This window comes from Onychostruthus taczanowskii, unplaced genomic scaffold, assembly GCF_017590055.1.
Source record: "Onychostruthus taczanowskii isolate IOZ18803 unplaced genomic scaffold, ASM1759005v1 scaffold3, whole genome shotgun sequence".
Taxonomy (NCBI): Eukaryota; Metazoa; Chordata; class Aves; order Passeriformes; family Passeridae; genus Onychostruthus; species Onychostruthus taczanowskii.
The window spans coordinates 22,850,142-22,867,300 of NW_024500349.1; the positions used below are offsets into that span (position 1 = coordinate 22,850,142).

At 39.7% G+C, this 17,159-nt stretch overlaps 1 protein-coding gene across 1 annotated transcript in view; it reads left to right on the plus strand.

The window, feature by feature from the left end:
• ADCYAP1R1 (ADCYAP receptor type I) overlaps window positions 1-17,159 on the plus strand; it is a 145,513-nt gene that overhangs the window by 110,754 nt on the left and 17,600 nt on the right. The window contains exons 11-13 of the mRNA XM_041408592.1: window positions 3,690-3,750; window positions 9,052-9,121; window positions 11,687-11,778. Coding sequence (XP_041264526.1) covers window positions 3,690-3,750; window positions 9,052-9,121; window positions 11,687-11,778 — 223 coding nt within the window. The remainder of the gene's footprint in view (window positions 1-3,689; window positions 3,751-9,051; window positions 9,122-11,686; window positions 11,779-17,159) is intronic.

The following is a 17,159-nucleotide window of genomic DNA, read 5'->3' on the forward strand; positions in this document are numbered from 1 at the left end:
GGGAATGTTAAACTCAATTTTTATATTTACAGACACTTTTGAAATAGGAATAAACCTGTATAGTCATGTGTAAAATCCAGACACAAACCCCATGCCTTAAACCACTCTCGTTTGAAAAAACATTCTTATGTAGCCTAAACCTTCAAGAAATCAACAGATGGTCTTGTTTTTTCTGTCCTGAAGCAGCTGTACACAAACCAAAATTTTCATCTCCTGGCAAAGACTCCATACAGTAGGGAGAGAAAATGTTTCAGAAGGTGTAGAGGTAGAGAAGGTATAGAGAGAAAGGAGTCAACAAATCATCATAAATAATCTGTGCCATAAAAAGGCTGTTGGAAATGGATAGTTACTGGAAAAGGCGTCGGAAAAGAAACTGTTGGAAAGAAGGTTCAGGGTTCATTTTTTACCCTCTACAGCTGTGAAATCACATTATAGCTGAGAGAAAAGTGTGTTTCTAAGGAGAAATTGGGGATTATGTACATGGAAATCTGACAATTAGAAAAGAAAACAATGCAAAATGGCAATTTGTAAAACCTTTGTAATCTGAACATAAATCAGAGGTTGAGTTCCTTTAATTAAGTTTGCACAGTTTTCATACCTGTGGATTTGTCTGAATGTGAGAATATTTAAAACCAGCATATATTAACTGACTTCAGTACTTTTTTAAATCAGTCCTTGTAATGAATGAGCTGCCCAGATGGATTCATTCTGTAATGCAACCTCAAAATATTTAGTTTTTAGTTGAGTGCCACAGATGATAACCAGCATTGAGCTGAATACTGGACTTCACAGAATCCCAGAATGGTTTGGGTTTGAAGGGTCATTAAAGATCATCTATTGCACTCCCTGCCATGGCAGGGACACCTCCCACTATCCCAGGCTGCTCCAAGCCCTGTCCAGCCTGGCCTTGGACACTGCCAGGGATCCAGAGGCAGCCACAGCTTTTCTGGGAATTCCATCCCAGCCCCTCCCCACCCTCCCAGCCAGGAATTCCTTCCCAATCTCCCATCCATCCCTGCCCTCTGGCAGTGGGAGCCATTCCCTGTGTCCTGTCCCTCCATGCCTTGTCCCCAGTCCCTCTCCAGCTCTCCTTGAGCCCCTTCAGGCCCTGGAAGGGCTCTGAGCTCTCCCTGGAGCCTTCTTCTCTCCAGGTGAACATTCCCAGCGCTCCCAGCTTTTCTCCCCAGTAAAGGGGCTCCAGCCCTTGGAGTATGTCTGTGGCCTCCTCTGTATTCATTCCAGCAGGTCCATGCCCAGCTTGGATATCTGGTCCAGGTCCAGCTTGTGTTGGTGGGCACAAGAATCCAATCACTTCAGATTCAAAGCAGCATCAGCAATATCCAGCTTTGGATGGTTCTGGTTTATTATTTGGATGGTTCTGGTTTATTATATTTTTAAGCACAATTATTTTCTCATCTCCCGCATGTTTCAGCTGGACCTGCAGCTCCCCAATCTGGTGGGAACAATTGGCAATTTGCAAAGCCAACAGAGGCACTTCCAGACTGTGGATTCCATCCCTGGAGGGCAAAAGCAGCCCCTGAGCTCAGGGCTGGTGGGGAGGGAGCTGCACTGAAGCAGTGAGAAAGAAGAGCTCAGCACTTTGCAGCATCTGGATGTTGATGTATTTCTCCAAATGTGCTGAGACCTTGGTGTCCTCATCTTGAGGGATTAATGAGAACCACATATGGCTCTGTTGATCCAGGCAGTTTTTCCTTCCTAAATCTGAAATGTGCTGGTGAATTCTCTGGATGGCCTGCTGTCTTCCTGAGCTCCCTGCTAATGCCTGCTCCTAATGATGCCTCAGGTTTCAGCTTTTTTGAATCAATCCCTGCTTTATTCTTTAGTTCTGTTCAGTCTCTGTTCTAGGCCAGCTTTCATAAGACATCACTTAGTCAGGGCAGCACAAAGTCATCAAGAATAAATCTCAGCCTTCAGGGCTTCTCTGTTTCCTAACCTTCCTCAGAAGCTGAAAAGGAGGCGATGGAGAGATGGAAATCTTTTCATGTAAAGAAAAGTAGTGTGAGGATTTGTATATTCATACAGCAGATGGTTCAAAGCTCCAAGCTGATCTGAAACATGGGGTTTTTAAATGCATTTTTATGACACATTTAGTTTTAATTCTGCCTTCCTGCGCATTTTACAGATTTGGAACATTATTCATAGCATCAAAATTTATATAGAGGAAACTAAATAAAACATGAGACCAATGTTTTATAGAATCAAAGAATGGTTTGGATTGGAAAAGACCTTAAAACTCATCTCATTCCCACCCCCCTTCCCTGGACACTTTGCACCATCCCTGGTTGCTCCAAGCCTCATCCAACCCAGCCTTGGACACTTCCAAGGATGGGGCACCCACAGATTCTCTGGGCAAATATTTGATATTTAAAGGTTAAATTGATAAAATTAAAATTAAAGTTTGATATTTAAAAATTTATCTTAACTGCTTTAAGGTCAAAAAGGGTTTTTCTCATTGTTTTCTAGGTATTCACCTGTGAGAAATGCAGACTTCAACTGAAATTTAATATGCATGATTTCTTCTCCCCAAAGCCTGTCATTTTTTTCTTAATACCATTTTCCTTTCAAATTCTTTTCAGTGTGGTTTTTTGAAGGAGAAGGGCTCCATCAATCTCCCAGGTCTAACAGGGATATTTTTATTTTTGATGGTGGGAATTTGATTAGACAGAGTCTCGTCTAAGTGGGTTCAAATGATTGACTAATTACTGTGACATCAACACAGCCATGCAAAGTATATTAAATATAATTGTTCCTGTCAATTCACTACAGTCTTGTTCACTGCTGGGAGCTGGGGTTATCAAGGCCCTTGTTTTGTTTGGTTTTTAGCACTTTATTTTTTCAGTGGTGCCTGAACAGATGTCAGCAGTTTCTTAGTCAAAGATTTTATTTACTGTACTGTGGAGATCCAACTTACCCAGGGTTTTCTTGCATAAATGCATTATTTTTAAAAAATATTTCCACTGAAAAAAAATTGCACTTCTAGGATTTTCAGAAAGGAAAATAAATCCAGATTTCTCATTGGGTTCTTACTGTTTTAATTAAATTTGCATTTTACATGCATTTTTTGAAAGTGAAGAAATGTCTGAAATAGGAATTAAATCCTTACTCCAGTACTCTTTTTTTTGGAGTCTGTTGTTTTGTTCTGGTATTTTTTTAATGGGAAAAAAAATATTCCTGTGAACAGAGGAAACTTCTCATCTGTGAATAATTAAAGAAAAAACGGTTATTTACACAGAAACAGAGAAAATGCAACATACGTAAATAATTTACAATGAAACCACTGAAGAATACACAGAATCCAATAATGCCATTCCAGCTCAACTTCTGGCAATGCAATTCTTGCATGATTCCAGTAGCTCTAGACAGGGATGTGGCTGATTCTCTTCTGTCTAGACTTTGTTTTATTCTTCATGCAGCAAGATGCAGCAAAGCGCCGAGCAATAATGACCTGGCACAGCATCATTCTTTCCTGCTCCCAGTTCTGCTCCTACAATCCCACCCCTGACTGACAGGGATATTTCTGGAGATCTGAATTAACTCAATAAATTGCTTTATGCCATGCACAAGTCCTGTCAGGAAACAAAACCTCAGTGGAGAGGTTGCATAAATGCTCATTGTTGAATATTAAGTACGTCTGGACTGTTCATGTGTCACTGTCTTGTCCTCTGCAGGTACCCCAACAATTTGTGTCACTGTCTGGGCAGTGCTGAGGCTCCACTTCGATGACACTGGGTAGGTGTTGCTGTGTGGGAAGTGGTTCCAGGTACATCCAGCACCATGGCAAGGGTGCCAGGAGTGAGGTGACTGGAGAAGAATCACAGATGAAAGAATCATTTAGGTTGGGAAAGACCTCCAAGGTCACCAAGTCCAAGCTGTGACTGATCCCCACCTTGTCCCCAGCCCAGAGCACTGAGTGCCACCTCCAGATCTTCCCTGGACACCTCCAGGGGTGGTGTCTTGGTGTGAAAAGCCAGGTGTCTGCTAAGGAAGGCAGGAGCCTCCCTTGAAATGGAAAATGTAAACCCCCCTCCCTCTGAATTATTATAATTTTGGAATTAAGGTGCTCTCAGGCAAAGATATGGGAATAGGAATAACAGTTCTTTATTAGGGAAAAAAATAAAAATACAAGTGCAATAGTACAAACAAAAAAAATAATAAAATGACTGCCAGAGTGAGAGCAGGAGCTGAGCCCTGTGTGTCAGGGTGGTGGCACAGTCCCATCCCATGGGGGCTCAGCCCTCCTGCAGTGCCAGCTGTGCTTCTGCTGGAGCAGGGATCCTGCACAAGGCTGCAGTTTTCCTCTGCAGCTCCAGGGCTGCTGGAGATGGGCCTGCTCTTCCTCTGGGAATGCAGGGCAGGAGAAAGCTGCACCTCTGGGAATGCAGTGGGCAAAGGCTGCTGTGCTGTTCCAGGCTCAGATTGTATCCAGGTAGGAATGCTTGGCTCCTCCCCTGGGCAGAGCATCTCCCCATGGGATGATGGAATTTGATCAGCCCTGCAGGGACACTCAGTGGCCATGGACAGCAGAGATCTGCTGGAGGGAGGATTGGCTGTGGGAGAGATAAAGAAAACTGCCCATGAACAGAGGAGAACTGCCCCACCTCTGACAGATGGGGATATAATATCCCTATTTCCAACCTAAGACATAGGGGGACTCCAAACCTCCCTGGGCAGCCCCATCCCAAGTTCAAAAACCCTTTTAGTGAAAAAATTCTTCCTGATGTCCAGCCTGAACCTCCTGTGGCACAACTTGAGGCCATTTCATGTTGCTCTGTTTTATCCTTTCATTTCTAACATCTATTTGTGTGCTAACACAATTTAGGTCCAGAGCTCAAGTACTTTTCTGTTCACAGAGTTACAGTTTGATGTCTGTGCCACCACTGCAGTGGGGAATTCCTGAAAGATTCAGGCATCAAACCTGTAAAACTGCAGCTGACCCCATTCCCTTCTCCATTAAATTACTGGAGTCCAGGATATGGTTTGTCTCATCTTGCAAGTGGAATCCCTTGTAATTCTTTGCTTCTTTCCCACTGATTGTGGAGGAAGATGAAGGTGTTGAGCTCAGCTGTAGAAATTATTGGAGATAAATCCAGTACAATGAAGGAAATCTGCACAAGGCATTGTTGAGCTTCGGTTTGCCAGGGCAATTAGGAGTTTAGCTTCCCACTGAGGAGGGTTTTCCATGAATTTTGCAGGGGAGATAAATAGAGATGAAACAGAAATCCGCATTCTGTCTTCTGTGTGGAAAAAAGATATTTCATAAAGAATTCAAAAGGGTAGGTCCTTTCCAAATTGTCTCGTTTGGTAGAGAAAAAAAAAAGCTGCAAATATCCTGTTCTAAAGAAGCAGAAGGAAAAGCTGCTCCCACAGCTGGACCTGCATATTTTGGTAGTCAGTATCTGCTCCCATAGAGCAGCAGGCATAGCAGGTAGGAATGGATGTGTATTTACACCCTGAAAAGACAAACTTGGCAATGCTTTTTCATGAGAGCTGTGCTTGAACCTGGTGAAATGTCAGAAAAAATGAGGTAGACTGAGCAAAATTTCAAAAATCAGTCAGTGGTTCTTTGAAAACACAGAACTGAGGGAAAGGCACTTAGTACCAAAATCCCATTTCCAAGTCGTTGAGGCTTATGCTTCAGTTTTGCCTAATACTGGAAATACCTTGATGAAAAATTTCCACAAAACTCGTTGGTCTATCAGGTTTTCTTCCTCCTTGTTCTTTCAGAATCTCTCTGGAAAGCAAATAAAGCCTTTCCTCCACTGGGGATGCCAGTGCTGTGACCCAATGTTCTAATTTGACATTAAGACAAATTAAATCATTTATTTCCATGAAAAACAAGCCAGAAACCCCTGTTGTGTCATTATTAGGATTACAGAACTGGTCCTGAAAGCACTAATTTCTCTTACAAGTCCAAACAGCCTTTGCATTTTTCAGGTAGGGAGAATGTCTCGCAGAGGGAAAAAGAAGAAAAAGAAACAAAAAACCAAAGCAACCAAAAACATTCCTATTATTTAGAGAAGCTATTTAGCATGCAAGACATTTAGACAGGTTCTAGCTGAGAGTCTCAGTGGTTACTTTTTAAAAATCAGCCAGCATTGTTCTGGGAGTGGAGGAGAAGCCAGCGTGAGCCCGAAAACGTTGTGGAAATTACTGAACTGGAAAACCACAGTGGCAAAGGCAGGGGCTGAAATACAGGCTCGGAACCTGAGTCCCCTCCTGCTTGTTCCTTATAAAACTGGCAGAGCTCCCTCGACTTCAGCTCCTGACTTCCATCACTGTAAGTGACAGGATTCAGGAGATAAATGCAGCTGTCTGTTGATCCAGAGCTCTGCTCCTGATTTAAGTGGAGTTATTCCAGATGTGCCCCAGAGATCAGCCTCTGGCCTCTGCAGATGGAAATCACATCCCTTCCCCAGCCCCCTGGCTCCCTTTCCTTCATCCATCCTGGAAAAGAATAATTTCTTTTCATCCTGCACTGTAGGGAAGCATTTGACAGAAATTAGGGGAGCTTGTTTACATAGTGCAGAAAATTCCAAACGTTCTGTCATGTTTTCCCACTTTTTTTATCTGAGGAGGAGATGGTTCCTTCCCCCACATTTATCCTGTAGGTGTCACAGGGACTGCACACCCTTGAAAGCCCTTGAAAAAAATCTCTGTGAGCTTGATCTGATTCATTGTTGACATCTACAAGGTGGAAGTTGGAAATTGAGCTCCTGGAAAAACAGGGGAGTGATTTAAGTAGAATAAAAGGTCTAAGAAGAGGAGAAGAAAAAAGCAGAGAGGTCTAAGAATAAGAATTTGTAGGGGGTGATGTATCAGAGAGCACATTTAAAGTGCCTCAGTGTGGGAAAAAGAAACCCAAAACAACCTCCAAGTGTCTCTTTGTCCCAGCCAGATTCTGGGATAATTAACTGGGCTGTTGGTCTCTACAGTCCAGAGATCTGGAATTAGAGGTGGATTCCTATCCCTGTAATTCCTCATTCCTACACAGACAAATTGCCATTCCTCAATGACTACTTTTACAGCTAAATTAATAATTAATAATTTGTCCAGATTATTCCAGTATTGGTCAATTCACTAAAGATTTTCAGGGCAGATTTAATGTTCATTATAAAGAGGCTGAGCTCTGCAAGTAATTGGTAATTTTCAGTAGATAGCACCTAATTATAAATGCATAAAAAGAATTTAAAAGATAATTGGTGATTTTAGGTCCATACCATTGTTGATCACTGACAACAAGCCTGATTTCCACACTGTGGGTGAGGAGATCCCTCTGAGCATTTATCCTCTTTCAAATATTTTAAGTAAGTTGGGCATCCAAAGTGAGATAACTAGGAAATATTAATTTGCACTTGAAAATCTCAGTCATCAGCCCCTTAGATTTTGGGTGATTTCAGGTTTCCATGCTGTGCAAAGAGAAGCAAAATTACATAATTTTGTGCAAATTTTCTCACTTCTCGCCAGCTGTACCATACAAATCCTTAATGTTGGTTTTATGGGAATCCAGTGAAATATTGTCCATCTGAAAGGAATAAATGTTGTTCAACTGAAAAGAATGAAAGAATGAAAAGAATGAGAAAGAATGAAAAGAGTAACAAAGAATGAAAAGAATGTATATTGTTCAACTGCAAATATAAGTTTAAATGAAAATTCTAAACCAGGCATCACTCAGCCCTTTGGGATTTCTCTCACACACACTTTGATGATGGGATTTTAGCTCTGCCTCCTCACTTTTACACATGTATATAGTTTTGTTTAAAGATTTTCCCTTTTCCCCCAGATGCTGCCACACAACCATTTAAATGACACTGAAGTTGTAGTAAGCTCTCATGAGACCAGCAGTGTTTTATTCCTGTATGTTCTTCCCAATTGTTTTTTGGCATTTGACAAATGCACCATGACAGCCTCCGCTGGGACTTTGGCTCATTTCCCAGTGGGAAAGAAAAAACTCCTTCTCAGAACTGCAAGTACAATTTAGACAGATTTCCATGGTTTTATATTTTCTTGGGAGAAAATCAGGGGAAGAAAGTGGAGGCAAATGAAAGACAATTTTTCATTGACAAATTCTTGATGACTTAAAAAAGTCATGAAGACATTTCTCAATAATAAATAGTAGTCATTATAATAGTGTAGCAGGGCCTGAAAAATAAGATTGTTTTCATTATTATTGGTTTTCTAGCTCTAAAAATGTATGTTAACATTAAAACTCTCCATGAATATAAGCCATATATTTGAATGTCTATGTGCATCTGGGTGAAATAACCATCTGCAGAATCCTTTGGTGATTTCAGAGGAAGATATTCAATTCTGGGGTAGAAATGTCATTTTATTTATGTCATTTACTAGCAACAACTTAACAAAGGAGCTGACCCCAACTGTTGTCCAGTATTTGATCGTTCTCAGATGAATCCTGGATAGGACTTGCAACCCAGGGACTGGAAAATCGTTCCAATATGTGAATACAACCAGGATCCTGGTGTACTGGAAATGTGTAAAAATCCTTGTATCAGGGCCAGAAACCAACATTCATATCTGCTAACCCTGGAAAAGCAAGTGAAACATCAAACTGGAATAACCAGTTTGGAATAACCATCAATAACTGGAATAACCAGTTTGGAATAACTTTGGAATAACCGTCAAAAAAAAACCCCCATCCATTTACTTATCTTTTTTAATCTCTTTTTTTCTTTTTATTTTTAAAGGGACAACTTTACAGTTGGATTATAGATACAGAAACATAATTAAAGGGTTTTTCCAAAATATCTAAGCTGTTTAATAGGAATAAGATGGAAACTGCCACAAAAATAGTCATTTTACTTCCAAATGATTGTGGAAATTCTATAAAAGAAAGCTGCAATAAGACAAAGTAGAGACCTATCACTTTGAACTTAGATAAAATAATTTAGCTGAGAAACCAATCTCCCACATTCTGCCCCCTTAAAAAAAAGTTGTAATTTCATTAATTTCATTGTTGTGTCTTGTTTTCTTTCCTTCTCTTTCCCCATCCCATTCTTTCCTCAACGTCTGCAGCTGCTGGGACATGAATGACAACACTGCCTTGTGGTGGGTGATCAAGGGTCCCGTGGTTGGGTCAATCATGGTGAGTAGAACCTGGAGGAGACCCTTTCTCAGCTCTCCTGAGGACAAATTTAAACATCTTCAAATGTTTTACAAACTGTGCTGCGCCCCTGTGCTGGACTGGTGGGCAAATTCTCTAAATTTCCATCGTTTGCCGCTCACAAAGCCAAGGAATTTCATTATTAAGAAGGATGAATACAAATTAAATGATGGAGCACTGCCTGCAAGCAAAGGAGTTATTTAGTTGCTTAAACACAGACAAAAATGCCAGAATTAAGACTCCGGAACATGTGGAACATTTGTCTGGGGCTGGCAGACATGTCATAGGATGTATGGAAATTCTGGGCTGATTGGGGTGGCAGCTGAAGGCCAAGTGGGACAATCCAGGGCACCTAAAACAATAGTAAATTTTAAATAGTAAATTTAGTAATTTAAATTTAGTAAATTTAGTAAATTTAAATAGTAAAACAGTAAATTTTTTCCTCGTCAGTGAAGGGAAATGCACTCTGTCTACTGAATGGGATTAACTTCACACCTACATTTATTTATCCAATATTAGATTTAAAATAGTATTTGATCATAGTGCATATTGTCAGCAAGTTGTCTGAGCTCTCTTTAACTATGAAACTCTTGGATTTGGCTCAAATTTTGTCAGATACCTGCACATGGAGGACTGAGAGGTTCTAAAGTGCCCTGTTTGGGCTTCACAGAATAGCTAAAATTGGAAAGGATCACTGGAAGTCATTTAGTCCAACCTCCCTGTTTAGACAGGATTCCCTAGGACATAGAATTCAGGATTATGTACACATGGATTTGAATATCTGAAGAGAAGGAGATATTCTGGTGCTCAAAAGAATACAAGAATTTTTAAAAAGCTGTTGGGCTCCTGCATTTAGGAAAATAAATTGAACCCCTGGCCAATATGGTCAGTGGCAGCTGAAAATCTGTCAGTGTCTTGTTCTGGGCATTCTGAGTTGCTCTCCACACTCCACAGACAGAATTAAGCAGGTTTGCAGTGGGTTTTGTGGGAATTGAGACATCCACATCACAGGTAACCAATAAACAGGAAGTTTTATCAGATTTGGTGTTTGTCCATTGAAATCTTTGGACAGCAACTGCCAGATGAATGAAAGGAAATTCAGCCAATTTCAGCACCAAAACAGAGAGGGTTCAATGATCCAAGGCTTTTGTGCATGTGTGAATTTCTATGTTTTGCAGGCACAGTCTATGAAGGAACATGTTCTGCTTGGGGAATCAGTTAAATCTGGTTTCTGTTAAAGGCATTAAAGAACCAAACAATCAGCAAGGGACAAGTGGGGCTTCTCCATCCCTTTGGAGTCCTCAGATCAGACAGAAACTGCTGGAAGAGAGTTCTAGATGCTGAGAATTTTAGACTTTCTGTACTGACAGACTCTAACTCCCAAGAAATCCCTTCATTTGACCTGAAACTGTAGAAAAAGCTTCCAAAATTGATTGATAACACTAGGATTACAAGTGTGTAGTTTAATTAGAAGTGTATAGTATCACAAGGTGGAAAACTTAGAGTTTGGGGTTTTAGAATATAGTAATATATATAGAACAAGACAGAAGTCTTAAAACAGAGACTAGTCCTTCTTCTTCACCTTCTTCTTCATAAGTTTGAGTAGTATTTTAAAATTAAACAGAAAAGTCTACATTGTGGACTTTGAGTGATTAGTTATTAAGTGAAAAGTGAAAATAATTTAAATGTAATTTCTTAATTAGGCAGTTTAACCTTAAAAAAACTTATAACAAAAAATAATTAACCATTTTATACCTTGTTAGTAGAATACTACAGAACTCCCTGGCTGTGGGACTATAAAATAAATAAGAAAAAATAAACATTTGAGTCAAGTGCCTTCAGGTGCCTTCAATCCCAATCTCAACCAAAAAAAACCAAACCAAACCAAAACAAAACAGAAACAAACAAACAAACAAAAAAAAACAAAAAAAAAAACCCACGAAAAAAAAACAAACAAAAAACCCCAAAAAAAAAAACAGAAAAACCAAAAAATCAAAAACAAAACAAAACCCAACATTATAATGGTGCCCCATGTGAGGATCCAACTCACAACCTTCAGATTATGAGACTGATGCTGATGCTCATGTTCGGTTCTTGAACAAACTAATTTTATCATTCTCTAATTTTATCAGTTTTTTTAAGTGATGGAAATTGTTAAACTGAGAAGTCTGTTGGTCAGAGAATGGGAGTTAAAAATGCCTTTACTCTCAAGGTTTTTATTTTATGATTTTTTTTTTTTTTTCAGGGATCTTTCTTTTTGCTCTGTGCACGTTGATAATGGAAAATGTTGAAACTTTTCCATTTATGTTTCTCTTCTCTTATCTTGAAACTGCAGAAATTCTGCCTCATTTTAGCTGCAGCAAAGGGGATAAGACCCTTGTGAACTTTCCCCATGGCTCCTGACCCTATAAAACTTTTAGACTGTGGTTTGGAGAAGAAAAAGGGAATGTAATCGGCAAGTCACTGGAAATATCTCATTGTCATACTTTGTAAAAATATGAAAAAAAATCATTGTCACCATTTTTCCCTTTTTCTTCTTTCCCCCAGATAAACTTTGTGCTTTTTATTGGCATAATTGTGATACTTGTGCAGAAACTCCAGTCACCTGACATCGGGGGCAATGAATCCAGCATTTACTTGTAAGTACAAATAAAGCAGTAATCAATTTAAATTACTGATATACACATAGGAAAAACCCACAAACTAAAAAAGAAACCTCAGTTGAACTAGGCTGACATTTGAAAAGAGTTGCAAGGTCCATTAAATTATTTTAGTTGATTTTTACTTTAATTTTTCAAACTATCAGCTGTGAAAGTGCATTTTAATGCCAGCTTTCACATTTCTTTAAAAGGCCTATTAAATAAGCATAAATACAAGATAAAAAAACAAACCCAAGCCAAATCTAATGTTTTTACGTGTCAGTTATCTGAAAATTTACATGTTGGTATAAAAATTGTTATCCTCATGGGATGGTTGGCTGTGCTTCTTAAGTTCTAGGAAATGGTTCAAAGTCCACTGAAATCAATGAGATTTGGTGAAAAGGTTTAATTAACTTCAGGCAGAATTATAGTGTAGGCAGATCCCCTAGACATGCTTATGTCCATGTTTCTTCTAAACTTAAATGCATTCCACTTAAGCTAAACATTTCACACACACTCCCTTAAAATGGTTTTAAAATCCTAAAAACACGAATCCTAAAATTTTCCTCTAGATGTTTGCAGCTTTGTGATTTATTTGGGTTTTTTTTAAGCTGGAATCTTTTTTATGAGTTTCCACTTCATAAGAGGCCAGAGGTTGGCCAGTTGAGGTGGTTGTCATCATGATTTTGAGTGCATGCAGTCATTCTCCGTATAAAAATTATATAATCCTCTGGAATAACTAGGATATGGGTGTTGGCCTCTGGTGTTGGCCTAAACACCACACACATTTGGTTTTGGGATTTTTTTGTGACCTTGAGTGTTTTCTTGCACACATAGACATAGGTAGGACTGTTTAATTTAGTACTAAATTCCTGATGAAAATAGACAAGCTATGAACACCTTAAATAAAACTAAAAGATGTTAGGGTAAAGTAGGAGATGCTTATTTGGTAGCAAATACAATTATCCAGTGATTAGTTTTACCCTAAGTAACCACAATCATAATATAATGATGGCATTCATCTAAATGACAATTTTCAGCGAAAAATATGTCCTCCAGCTGTCTATTTTTCTATTTTTCCCCCTGTTATCTAGTTTAGATTTGCATTAAATAATAATATTTTCTACATGAATTTTCATGTCTGTAGCCAGACATCCACGTACTGAAAGCGCTGCCCCTTTCATCTTGCTCTAAACTATGTTTCCACAGCCAAAAATAATGTTTTAAATTGATTCTGTGGTAGCATTTACCTCAGAAATAAAACTGAGGATGTGACTTCGTGACTAGGTTAACTTGTGCATGGTCTGCCTAGGGCTTGCATGAAGGCTTGGATGTTCTGCTAGGAAGTCATCCCTGAGTCCTAAACTTTAATTAACACCTGAGATGTGCAGAGCTCGTTCTGAGTCTGAATTTTGAAGTGCATGTTTGGTGTCTGCTGCACATCTCACGGGTGAAGCAAAGCATGCCACGGACTCCAGAGATTTAACTGGATTATCAAACATCCCTTGTCATCTTGGATCAATATGGTGACTGGGTTTTGCTGGTGTTTTTCCTATGTGTATAGTTAGCCACCAAAACCAAGAGAAAAAAAACATCATATTTTCTGTTCCATTCGCTGCCATTATTTTTTTCCTCATGTTTTTTTGCAACTTTTATAAGCGGGTGTGTACAAACTGATCTCGCATTGATGTGTGTGTTATGGAGTGGAGTGTTGTTTATCCAAACAGATTGGACAGCAGAAAAGTTCACACAGGGATGATGAAAAGGAATGGAATTGATAATTCTGTGCAGATATACACCAGACACAGTCAATATTTGTGCACACATACCCTGTAAAAAGAGAGTTTGTAAGGAAGGAAGACGATAGATCATAATCTGGTTCTGTCACCATATTGAAATATCTCACTTTAGACTGTGGCTCATATTAAGCATTTTTCCATGTTCTATTTTGCTGTTTCAACCTATTGTAGCATCATTCCATCAGACCAAAATCCTCATCCAGATCTTCATTCCGGAACATCTTTAAGCACTTTCCCTTTAGTAGGTGAGGAACAGTGAGGTTGAGGAAGGATTTTCAGCCTGTTTCTGAAGGTAATACCTCATGGATCTGCAGCAGGGATTGAGATTTATTCTAATACCATTCTTCCATTTTTTGGAATAACCAGACAGCTGGTACTTCCATCATCCAAAAAAGAAAATGAAAGACCCCAAAAACTTGGCTACTGACTTTTAGCAGGATTTCTTTTTTTACATGTTTGGTACATGTTTAGGTTAAGGTCCTTTTAATGACTGTTTTTGTTAGAAAAGTCTACCTCTGGTTCTACTTCATAGACATGGTGGTGATGGTTCTGCAAAACACTTAAGCCTGTATTTGATTTTTAAAGCCCTGGGGATGGGCTGAAATTCAAAGATTAATCATTCATTGCTACCACTGTGCATTCATTATTAAAATCTCCCACTGGAGAAGTTGGCTGGGAGCTGTGACAGGACCATGGCAGAAGAGAGCACTGCAGGGGAGCTGAGGCTTAATTAATGCAGTGTAGCCACTGGAGAATATAAGATTTACCTTAAAATAAATCAAACAATCATTTCTGTTACTTGGCACACATTACATTACCAGGGCTTTACTTCCACAAAAAAAAAAAATCTAGACTTTCTCTCTAAACAACCTGACCATTGTGTGCAACAGCCTTTGCCTTTAGGCTGACAAAAACTTGGAAACACATTGTTAATTCCTCACAATTTTCCTGGAGTGGCCAAGTGCTTCAGTGCTTATAAAATTCCATTTTATCCACTTGTATGTGCAGTCATCCATCACCAGTCTCATGCCCCCCCAGCCTCTCCTGATGCCTTTAGTTCCCCTCAGAGCTGCCTGCATGATGCTGACACCCCAAAATCCCACCAGGTTCTGGGAGAGCAGTCACTCCATCTTTCTTTTGCTGATGTTTTTGAGAGAAACTCCTCTTTACTGCTGAAAATATTGGAGATCTATAAAATACAGATTCATCAAAATGTCTAAGCAGCTGAGGTAGGAATTTTAAAAAGACATTGACGACACCCCTTTAATGATCATTTTAATTCTATTGTTATTTTGGGCTATTTTTCTATTTTGGGCTATTTTTCACACTTCCTCCCAATAATCATCATAACCATGAGTTACTTTTTAGTGTGAGGAGTGCCAAAGATGTAAGATTTTTTTTTCTCGAAACCTGTCTGGTTTCAGTTAATCTTGTGTCAGTCCTGAATAATTCTGTCAAATTAAGCATTGAACTGAAGCAAGATCACTAATGCAAATGGAATAGATTTTTATCTGAGGGACAAGTTCTGAGATCCCCAGGAGGTGGGGAAGCATTAAGAGCTATTGATCGTATTCTTAGAGTAATTAAGACAGCTATTAACGAAGTTCAGGCAGGTTTCTCACCCCAGCTGGTGAAATAAACAGCAGTAATGTCCCATCATTACAGAGATAAAATGGTTTGGGTTGGAAGGGGCCTTCAAATCATCCAGTGCCACCCCTGTCATGGCCAGGGACACCTTCCCCTATCCCAGGGTGCCCCAAGCCCTGTTCAACCTGGTTTTGAACATTTCCAGGGCTGGAGCAGCTACAGCTTCTCTGGGAACCTGTGCCAGGGCCTCACCTCCCTCACAGTAAATAAGTTTTCCCTAATATCCAATCTGAACCCACTGTCTTTCCATTTAAAGCCATTTTACCTCATGACGTGTCCTCTTTAATCTCACAGAAAAAACAACCATGTCTTGAATTGGTGCCAGTATTTTCCACGCAGTTATAAATTAATTAACATGATTCCAAACAGAAAGAAACTCCTGATTTTAGCAATCTTCAATTGCAGTTTGTAAATATCAGTTATGGTTGACCTAGAACAGAGGCTGGACAGAGCTAAGAATAAAGCAGGGATTGATTCAAAGGATCTCCTCCATGGATCCACCTTGGGCAGCACAAGAGCCCAGCCAGGGCTGCACCCAGGATGAACCCAAATGGTCCCAAAATGCATGAGCGCTCACGGGGTCTCTCCCTGGGATCAGCTCTGCTCCATGTGCACATTGCAGTTCATTGTCCAATTCCAGCTCAGCCCCTGCACTCCCATCCTGCTTGTTTTTCTCTCTCCAGCCCACGGGGTTTGCGCTCTGGGGCTGAGATTTGGATCATTTGTCCTTGGTGCCCAGCTGGAGCAGGAATTGTTTTGTCTCCCTGCTCTGTGCACAGAGCTCACCATGCCCTGATGTGAAGCTCAGCCCCACACACTAAAGCAGCAAGGAATCTGAAACTATAAAAGCTAAAACCTGAGGCATCAGAAGTAGCAGATTATTTAGGGATAGTTACCCCTTATGCTGAGAGCCAAGGAGCACCACATCAGGAATCCATGAATTAAATGGGATCTCACAGTCCTGGGGACTGCAAACACATATCCACAACCCTACAATGGCTGCTTCAGCACCCAGAGCAGACCATCAGGCCCACATTATGTGCATGGATTTATCATCTATCAGTTTCTTCCCTGGAATTTTAGGAAATGGACAGTAAACTGATCTGGCAAGACTTCACTGTTTTTACCATGAAAAATCCAGCCAATAGTGTGTAACCTGGTATGTCAGAATCTGTTTTCACACATTCTGGTTTTGGTCAAGCTGTTGTAGAGAGCGTACATCACCCCCCAAGAGAAAAACAACCATATTTCTACAGAAATGCCTACCTAAAGCTTAAATTCACACTGTTATTTTCACAAGCATTGTTGTGTTGCTGAAATACTCACTCTAGAGAGAAAATCATCAGCATCACTACCAAGAAACACCACTATTATATTTAGTAGGTGCATGACTTAGATGCATGCTGGAATAACCCTTAAGATTAAAAAGACCCACACATTTCCATCAAATCTTTGTTTTTTCATTCATTTTCAAGTATCAAGCACATATAACTGAAAAAAAAAATCTTCTTTTTATTTTATTATGATTTCCAGTTTATCACGACTGGTGTAATTTGGGAGGGGGAAGCTTGTTTCTGCTTTTGCTTTGACAGATTCTTCATAAATTTTGTATCACATGTTGAAAGCTCAATGAAAAGAAAACAAACCCCACATATATATCTAGCTAATTCAGGTCTATGTCATTCCTCCAATCAGCATCTTGCTGGAAAGAAAGGAGAATCATGGCATATATCATAGGTAGGTATGATTTTACCTATGGTGCAACCTAGAGGGTTTAGGGCAGCAAAAGCAATGTTGTAACCCAGATGTTTTGGTAAACAACACTCCTCTAAAATTCACCTCCAAAGTCACTGGACATGCAGTGATTCATTCTGCTACCGCTTTGTCTTGCTGCAAATGCTCAGAGTGCCAGAGTTGATAATTATTGACAAGTTC